Source organism: Ahaetulla prasina, chromosome 2, assembly GCF_028640845.1.
Source record: "Ahaetulla prasina isolate Xishuangbanna chromosome 2, ASM2864084v1, whole genome shotgun sequence".
Lineage (NCBI taxonomy): Eukaryota > Metazoa > Chordata > Lepidosauria > Squamata > Colubridae > Ahaetulla > Ahaetulla prasina.
The window spans coordinates 278,179,290-278,189,304 of record NC_080540.1 but is presented as its reverse complement, the minus strand read 5'-3'; the positions used below and the strand labels follow the sequence as shown (position 1 = coordinate 278,189,304).

Sequence of the window (10,015 nt, the reverse complement as noted above, 5' to 3'; positions counted from 1 at the left end):
TGCAGGGTGGCAGGGGGAAAAAAAATTGTTTTCAGTTTTATGTGAAATGAACTATCGATCCTGTTTCTTCAACTATGAGATTTTACTTATGATTACTAGTCCTGAAGATTCAATTTACAGATAAACTCTTGCTTCATCTTTCTTAGCCAATAATATAACTGTAATGATGGCATTTGCTGTCTTCTAGAACTGAAGAAATATATATATATATATATATATATATATATATATATATATATATATATATATATATAGGTCTTTGGTTGTTCGGGTTTTCTCCCGTGTAAGCTGAAGCCTGAAGATGACGAATGAGACTTCGTCGAAACGTCGCCAGGACACTTCCAATTTTACACGGGAGAAAACCCGAACAACCAAAGACCTACATACAAACACCCGTGAAAACCTCAGAAAACATATATATATATATATATATATATATATGTTTTCTGACCAAAGACCTACATACACACACACACACACACACACACACACACACACACACACACACACACATACATATACACACACATACAAATCTTTGCAAACTTTTAAGGGGAGATAAACTTTGATGGGCGTATTCCCAGTACAGTCTATCTGAATTATTTCCATAGACAAGAAATGACCAAATAACCCTACAGGTTTTGTAAGCAAAACAATTATACATTTGTATGTACAGATTTTCAGGTAAATGTCATTTGATTCTAAAAGAAACTTTGTAATTTGGAAATAAATTCAATCTGTTTCAACCTCATACTTGCATAAATTTGATATTGGAGAGAATGGAACTACATACCATCATTATTACACAATTTGTGCTAATTTTATGGAAAAGACCTCTGAATTATAGCAATGTAGCACTTTTACACTACACATTTAAGGCTTTTCACTACAATTATTGGTATTATCTTGCCATTAATCTTTCGTCTGTATGATTGAAGCAAATGATTAGGAGCAAATTTAAAGCCATGGAATGTGAAATTATTATTTTGCATTTTTCTTGATAAAAAGCAGCAATAAGTATTAATTTTACTTGATTTACCTGACATAAATTATTGTTTTTGAAGATCTACATTTAGACAATTAATCAATTACTGGATGAACATTAATGTAGAATACCCCATTATAATGCATGTGTTACATGGAGGTAAATCTAATTCCAGGGGAATGGTGTTTTTTTTTCCTCAACTCAAACTGTAGTGAAATTCATTAATTGGTTCAGTTTAACATAATTACATGAAACTGCAACAAAACTGGACAGACTGCTAATATTATAACAATAAAATAAGTTAAGGTTACTCCCAAACCTACTGAAGATTCTCTGAGAGCAGAAATTGTCCAAGTAGTGTTCACAAAATTAAGAAATATATCAAGGAAATCCCCTAATTAATCCCCTGATGTCATGGTTATAGCATGCTCCATTGATGACAATGGGATACAGCTTAAGATACCACGTCTCTCAAATCCAGGGTAAACAAGCAAGGCATCAACTCTGTCCAAAACGGAAGTCAAAAGTCAACCATGTAAACCAGGTCCCGTGTAATTTGTCCTCTATTTTTGTGACATTGCATTCAAAATTAAGTGAAATGAAAACCTGCATAAGTGTCTGGTGCTTCATTCTTCTTGCATATCTTGTTACTTTCATTGTTTTAACAATTCCCCTCAGGGCTCAGATGGCTTTGGAAGCAAGTTCCATCGAAGAAAAATTCTACAACTGAGCATCCAATTTTATGTACCAGAATTCCTGGAACAATTCAGAAGATGGTATTTCTCTGTTGCCCAGTCAATTAGGTGTTATTGAATGCTACTAGTAACTTCACATTTATCACATCATGGAAAACAAGAGGTCAGGATTCAGTTGATGGGCTATCTGTTTGTTGATTTGACAGTGAGGCTAAAATAGCTTCTGCTTCTTCATGCATCTAGAAGAAAATAGAATGTGCAAAGTTTTCAAGGCAACTTATATGGGGCAACAACTTGGTGCCCCCTTTTCCCAGAGTTCATTAGACTTTAATTCTACTCACCTGCAAAAACTGTACATCTTGAAAGAGTTCTTGAATAAACCGTCTAGATGGCAATCGAAAAGTGCAATGAGCTAGCAAGTAGGATACTTCAGAGTAAAGGCATATATCATCAAATGCTTGGGGAAACTTCTCTTTAATTCTGGACCATAAAGAATAAGGAAGCATATTTTTAAAAGGTTCCATCAAACCTGAGACATCTAATATTTAGGCAAATCTTGAGAAATAAGCATTTGAAATAAAACATGGAAAAAAAACCACCACAATGCACATAAGTTACAGGTAATCCTCAATTTATGACCACAATTGAGCTCCAAATTTATGTTGCTAAGTGAGATATTTGTTAAGAGAGATGTCCATTTTATTATCATTCTGCCACAATTGTTAAATAAATCACTGTAGATATTAAGAGAGTAACATAATTGTTAAATGTATCTGGCTTCCTCATTGATTTTGCTTGCCAGAAGTTTGCAAAAGGTGATCACATGACTCCGGGGCAATTGCAACCATCATAAATATGGGTCAGCTGCTAAGTGTCTGAATTTTGGTCACGTGATCATGGGGATGCTGCAATAGGCGTTAAGAGTGAAAAGCAATCAGAAGTCACTTTTTTCAGTGCCACTGTAACTTCAGTCACTAAATGAGCTGTTGTAGGTCAAGGATTACCTGTATAGGGTGTTCTTATTTATTTATTTATTTATTTTTCAAATTTTTATACCGCCCTTCTCTGAAGATTCAGGGCGGTGTACAGCAGATAAAACACCAATAATCCAAAAATTTAAAATACAATATCAAGTTTAAAAATCTAATTCAATGGCTGTAAGTTAAAAATATTAATTAAGAAAATTACAAAAATAGAATAAAACCCCTATTTAAAAGCCCACTAAAACCCACAATATTAAAATCAATCAGGCCAGCCCCGCTTGGTGAAAAAAGAAGGTCTTGAGCTCGCGCTTAAAAGGTCCGAAGATCAGGGAGAAGACGGAGTCCCACCGGCAAATCGTTCCACAAGGCCGGAGCCCCCACAGAGAACGCTCTTCCCCTGGGGGCCGCCAGCCGACATTGGTTGGCCGACGGTACCCTAAGGAGGCCCTCTCTGTGAGAGCGGACTGGACGGACTTGAGAGCGGACTTGACATATGACTTGACATATTGATGGTTCAAATTAATGACAGCCTTGCAGTCAACTTAGTCCTTTCAATTGTATCATTCTAACATATTATTGTGAGTTCTATTTTGAGATACAACGTAAGAAATGCCAGAAGTACACCTATATGTATATGTATATAAAGAACTTAAACTGATTTGTGTGTAATATGAGAACAATTCTATTCCCAATTCAAAAATAAAAGGAATATTACTTGTAAAAGCTAAAAATAATGGGAAAAATTTCACTTACGTCAAGAGACCCGTTTCATGACCTTTAGTTCCTACTGAGCTACTCAAGTTGATTACTAATCGCAAAACTTCCTTTCTCAGTAGTATGCGGCATACTGGAGTATCATCTGGGATTGATTTCATGCCTTGAGAAAAAGAAATTTAACAGTATATTAAACTGAAACAGTATTTGTACTGACTGAAATATCACTGGATAACATTGACAAAGTCTGTTATATATTTTAAAGATGCAGGCCAATGGGCATAAAAGCAACTGTCAAGTACAAATGTTATTTATTCTGGTTCAAATGGGCATATTACTCATAAAGGGACCATGGAAAACCAAGCAGAATGATCTAAATCCCAATCAAAAGCCCAAATCATACATAGCTCTTCCCAAATGGGAATGAACTATTCTGGAGGTGACTATTGGATTAGGAAAAGACCCCATCTTTCTCATGTGCTTTATGTTCCCCTCTCCCCATCTTTTAATGATATTTATTATTTTATTATATTAATTTATACTAGTTTTAATATTTGTAAGATGCCTAAGGTCGCCTCTGACAAGATGGGTGGCACATAATTTTAATAAAACAATAAATAAATATTGAGAAAAGATAAAAACAGAAATTGTGCAAAAAGTGGGAAAGTTAGTAATGCCTGGATAATCAATAATCATCTTGATTATTCCAGTGTTAAGAAGCAGAGTGCAAAGCTGGGATTTCTGATGAAAGCATCCAACAGCCAAGCAACAAGAAGCATCAGAAGCAGCCTTTGTGAAAAATAACTCACCTATGATGAGATCAGTACTCTTGGTACTACTAGCTGATCCATGGGATACAGCATCACTACATCCTGAAATTCCAGAAAACTTCGAGGAATGTGAAACCACATCCAAATGATTATGCATAGCCTTTCCACACCAGTCTGAATAAGGAATGTCTGAAAATTCTGATAAAGTTTGATATAAGATAGATGGAATAATTTAGATAGAAAAAAAATCCAGCATGATATACATAATTTACATAGGGGAAAAAAAAACCCAAAATGATACAGAACTGAATAACTTAGAAACAATCCAACCAAACAAACATGAACTTACTATTTTGATAACAATGCACTAATAAAGGAAAAGTATTGTGATGATGAATTTATGAGGCAGGCACTATGGTTCTTAAAACAACAATAACAATGGGAAAAGTTTGTTTCCACAGGATTTGCCAGCCAGAGAAGTTAAACATTCAACGAAGGTTTCTAGCTTTCAAGATTATGAAATAGATTTTGGAATTCTGTGAAGTAGCATCAGCAAATGGAAGCAGAATGGAGAAAGCTTCCAGTCTTCTAATTATTGCAGATCAGATTCAAGTTGTCTAGCTGATGCCGACCTGGTAGCACTAACCTGGGTGACTATATGCAGAGTTCAGTTTGTTATTATGCTGACAATCGAGGATGTGTGTACAAACACAATAGAGACAATTATCTTCAGTGTGTTCTTGGAGTCCCGTGTCTTCCATGTTTTCTAGGAACTGGGAGGCATCTGAACGACTAGTGTTCATAATCTCTGTAAGACTTATCTGCTGACGAAGCATCTGGAAGGGACTCTTTACAAGCTCAGCAGACTCACATGGCAAACCTGGAAGCATTTGGTTAAGCGACAGAAAATAGAACATAATGGAGCAATACAATAGCACTTTCTGCAATTAATTGCCCAGAGTTGCTTCAAAATGAGATAGGCGGCAAATATATTTAATAAATAAATTCCTATAATTCTTTTAAGGCACATAAAATAATAAGCCCACATCTAAATAAATTTCAATTGTTAAGGGATGCTATAGCCACATAAAGTAAGCACACTGTAACAAATGTCTGTTTCCCTGTGTCTTGCCCAATACTACAAAAACGTTGTCAATACTTCCATTTATCAAGATTCCAGAGAAGATTTTGGGCAATCCAGTCCTCATTGGGGCATATTCTGCTAGTACAGAGGTGGACAATTTATTTGCCCAAGGGACCACATTAGAAATGAACTGCTGTAGTGGGCCCCACTGCCATCATGGCCCCTGATGCACACCACCAATGCTGCACCACTGCTGATATCCAACTGCTACACCACTGCTGATAGCCAACTGCAACCGTGGGTCAGATTGGGATCTGAGGGCGAGATGTGCTAGTATAACATAAACCTGACTTTATGAGATATGCAAAATTAAGATGCTGTGAAGTAATGTCCTACCATGGATTACCTCTCTCTATCTCTTTTTTTGTCTGTATGAAGATAATTCCCTTTGAATATAAGGCACGATATAAGCCACAATGCTTTGAATGTACTCTCAGAAGTGAAAGTCCTGGAATCTGTGATATGAAACATGATCGTCATATTTCAGATCACAGGGCTTAGAAATCAGCAGTTGGGAATAAACACTTTCTTCCTAAAGGAGGAGGTGAAGAGCTTAAGAAAAGTGGCAGGTGACCATGTAAGCTAAAAGAGAATAGAAAGCATACCTGAAGTATCCTGGGCAAAGACTCGACTGCCCCGATCATCGTATGAAAGCATAGTTTTCTTCTGGAAATATGGGGTTTCTTTTACCTGAAATATTTTAAGCCAAAAAATTATGCAGATCAAGTTTTAAAAATAGTCATTATTTCTGGAAATATTGAGTAGCTTCAGTGTGAAGTATTTAACATTCAACAATATTCCAGTAAGTGTAATAAATTGCAATATGTTCTCTATATATTGCTAGGGGTGAAATTAAGTGTTTCATATAGAATAGCAACACAGTACTTAGCATGACTAATTCCCTCACTTAAGATAAAAATATTGTCCACATACCTGAAATATTTCATTGATGTCAACCGGGAGAGCAAGTCCAATGTAATCGTCTGAGCTACCATAGGTAGCATTAGACACCATGGAACGAACGGAAGAAGAACGCTGCAGTGTATTTTGGTTTATAGGGCTTAATAAATCTTCTTTATCTAAGGATGATGCATAGCTCAAAGCTCTCATGAACCTGTAACATGCAGAAGGAGCATATTTAGAATAACAACCCTGGCTTTATTATAATGAGTACTATATTTTAAAATACCATGGCTAATTTTAGTTCAAGTACCAGTTTGATGTAATGGTTAAGGCAACAGGCTAGAACCAGAAGACTGAGTTTTAATCCTGCCTTAAGTATAAAACCAGCTGGATGACCTTGTCATTCTCTCCCAGCCCTAAGAAGAAGACAATGGCAAGCCACTTCTAAAAATTTTGCCAAGATAACTGCAGGGACTAGTTCAGGCAGTCACCAGAACTTGAAGGATCATCCCAAAAGTACAAAATCAATACACAGTTTAGTATTTATCTGGTCCTGATTAAATGAAATAGAATTTCTGATGCTTCCTGAATCTGAATGGTATCATGCTGTCTATCAGAAGCTGGGACTGTTAGGGGTATGAAAAGTAGGGGTATCAAATCAGAAAAGATGGGTGATAATAGCAGCACAAACCAAGCTATACTCCTTTTGTATGTGAACTGACATTACACATATGAACAGAGGAAGAACCTTTAATAGCATTGCTGCAACCATCTTGTTCTCTCTCTTTCTCTCCCCCCGCCCCTCACACACACAAACTGTTTTTGTGATCACAGCAAAAAATAATTATGCCATGGCAGCGTTCCCCTGTAGCCAATATGGATCATCTGCAAATTTCCTAAGTCATTCTTCATTCATTTGGAATCATGGGTTACTAACACCTCTAAAAAAAAAGAAAGCAAGAACACTTAGACTTATATACCGCTTTACAGCCCTCTAAGCAGTTTTACAGAGTCAGCATATTGCCCCCAACAATCTGGGTCCTCAGATGGTCAGAGAATAGTTAAATGTAAAGTTATGTGAAAATTATTAATTCACTTAAATATGAATGAGCAAGGCCATTCAGATTAGAGCAATTTCAGGTCCTTTTAACTATACATCTCTGATTTTTTCAGAAATGTTCAGGAAATAGATACCAGCAGTACCTTCAAGGAGTACATACTGCTAGATAATTGGTTTAATTGAAGTAAGAAAAGCAGCATATACATAGACAAGATTTACTACTATCAGGAGTGGGTTCTACTTACCTTTACTACTGGCTCGCAATGGGAGCGTGCGTGCGCACTTGCTTTGCGTGTGCGCTTCTGCGCATGCGCAGAAGCCTCTTGATGATGTTGGGGTGGGTGAGCGGAGCCTCCCTCTGGTTTTACTACCGGTTCTATAGAACCGGACAGAACCGGGAGCAACCCACCACTGACTACTACCAAATACAGATATCAATCTCCCTAGATATTTAAATCTTAATGCCTTTTATTTTCACCTTTTTAAGTCAATGGACTTTTGACCGTTTTTTCCCAGCTTTAAAACTGGAATCCACTTGTTCATGATTACACAGTTATTCTATCTGGTTTAAGCAGTGCTAACTCTCCCTTCACATCTTGACCCCTTACAGCTGTCTTAGGAGAGGTACAATATAAAAGTCTTCTTGAAAAACAGATGTTCCTCAAAATGCACTGGGACAATAAAGAGATCAGTGTTTCTTTGAAAGATAATTTCTCTCCCATGATAACCCAATTTTAATGAAGTAAAACAGAAGACAGTATTACTCACCGGTTGGGCGTTAGTCGAGAGTCTAGGCTACCAGATTTCATTGTGATTGCGTCTGTGAAGAGTACATCCTTTGCTGGAGAAGCTAGGGCTTCAGAATGTGACAAAGAAGGATGCATCCTCTGCTGTTGCAAGCGTTTCAGGGTTGCATATCCAAATGCATCTCGAGAACTGGTGTAACTAAAATTATAGTCAGCCAGGCTTTTTATAGTAGCAAGGGAAGGAGCTTTTAGTGACTGGGCCCTCCGAGGAAGAGTGTGCGAAGACCCTGGTGGTACCAGGGAGACAGAATTTGATTTTGACAGAGGGAGGTGGTTAGATTGTGGGGTTGAACACTGAATTGTTTTAATGGTCTTGGTACTCACCACAGTACTTAAGCTCCCACAGTCAGTGTCTATATTGGTAGCATCCACTCCCATAGTCTCTCGGGAAGGGCTGGAGCTCATTGAACTTATGCCACTTGTGGTTGTGTCCGTATTGAAACTCAAACTACGACTCTTGAAATGAGTCTGTGTGGAAACTTCTATGAGTCTCTCTCGGCTGGAGTTTTCCCGGTGATTTTCATGGCCAAGACTTTTGGGAAGCTTAAGGTCATTTTCACCAATACTTGGAGTACTATCTGCATCTTCGCTGTGCTTGCTCCCAACAAATGAAGTTTCTAGTTTCAGAGTGTGAATCTTAGGAACCTTGAATACCGGGGTAAAGTCATCTCCCCTTGTAAAATCCATGCTGCTGCAAGGTTCTGTTACTGTCCTGTTTCGCCTTAAGCCCATCTTGTTCTCCAAGGAAGACAGCTTGCCTCCTTTAGGATCACTGCTGCTCCTCAGCTTTTTATTGGGTAGGGTAAGAGAATTCAAGATGCGATTCCTGACAAGTCTGCGGGAGGAGAAAAAGGGGAAGGGATTGCGGTCCTTATCCTTCACTGGCCCGGTTTGGTCATAGAGATTCTGTTCTGCATCTTCTGAGATATTTAAGAAAAATGTGCTAGTGGAGGTGGTGCTGCCAATCCGGTCATCTTCCAGAATGAACATGCCTGAAATGAAAACAAATGCTCATGTTTTTGATTCACAAAGGTTTGGGTAATTAAGGCTAGTTCTGGCAAAGAATTAAGGCAAGGAAGCTGAACATTAAATGAAAGCAACAAGTATAGGGTGACTTCTTACATATCCTAAAAGTCAGAAGAGTATTCAGAATCTATTGGGGATGAAAGGAAATCTTTACCAATATTATTTTACAATCAGGCCTATTGTTGTTGTTAGTTGTGAAGTTGTGTCCAACCCATCGTGACCCCATGGACAACGTTCCTCCAGGCCTTCTTGTCCTCTTCCATCCTCTGGATCCATTTAAGCTCACGCCTATTGCTTCAGTGACTCTATCCAGCCATCTCATACTCTGCCGTCCCCTTCTTCTTTTGCCCGCAATCATTTCCAGCATTAAGCTCTTCTCCAGTGAGTCCTTCCTTCTCATTAGGTGGCCAAAATGTTTAAGTTTCATCTTCAGGATCTGGCCTTCTAAAGAGCAGTCAGGGTTGATCTCCTCTAGGACTGACCTTGCAGTCCAAGGAAGTGGACTGCAGGTGTCTTCTCCAGCACCATAGTTCAAAGGCCTCAATTCTTTGGTGTTCAGCCTTTCTTATGGTCCAACTAATTAGGCCTATAGCCTAGGAAAATTTCCCCTCCAATTTAGCGATAGAATACCTGGATTTCATTTCAGCATGTTAATTATGACAAGTGTTTATGAAATTGTCTTCACCAGTTTAAATTTTTACATAAGTGTTCTTATTTAACCATGCATTTTAGATCTACATTTTCATGTACTTCTGACATTGATCATACAATTAAGAAATGAAAAAAATGTATTTTTTTCAAATGTAACTTAAAATGAGTCCCAGCATAGATTAAAAGTCCCATTTGGCTCCTGTGTCATGGTGCCAATTTGGATTTGCCACAGATTTGCAAATTATTTCTTAAAAAGCAAGCAATTGCTAGTTATATGA

General features: G+C 37.7%; 1 protein-coding gene across 2 annotated transcripts in view; it reads right to left on the bottom strand.

Annotated features, from left to right (window-relative positions):
* Positions 1-287: 287 nt before the first annotated feature.
* RICTOR (RPTOR independent companion of MTOR complex 2) overlaps positions 288-10,015 on the bottom strand; it is a 53,214-nt gene continuing 43,486 nt past the window's right edge. For both annotated transcript variants that reach the window (XM_058170018.1, XM_058170017.1), the window contains exons 32-39: positions 8,023-9,052; positions 6,225-6,405; positions 5,897-5,981; positions 4,794-5,027; positions 4,187-4,345; positions 3,417-3,540; positions 2,022-2,160; positions 288-1,919 (exon numbers count right to left, since the gene is read on the bottom strand). In XM_058170018.1, coding sequence (XP_058026001.1) covers positions 1,845-1,919; positions 2,022-2,160; positions 3,417-3,540; positions 4,187-4,345; positions 4,794-5,027; positions 5,897-5,981; positions 6,225-6,405; positions 8,023-9,052 — 2,027 coding nt within the window. In that variant the 3' untranslated portion in view covers positions 288-1,844. The remainder of the gene's footprint in view (positions 1,920-2,021; positions 2,161-3,416; positions 3,541-4,186; positions 4,346-4,793; positions 5,028-5,896; positions 5,982-6,224; positions 6,406-8,022; positions 9,053-10,015) is intronic.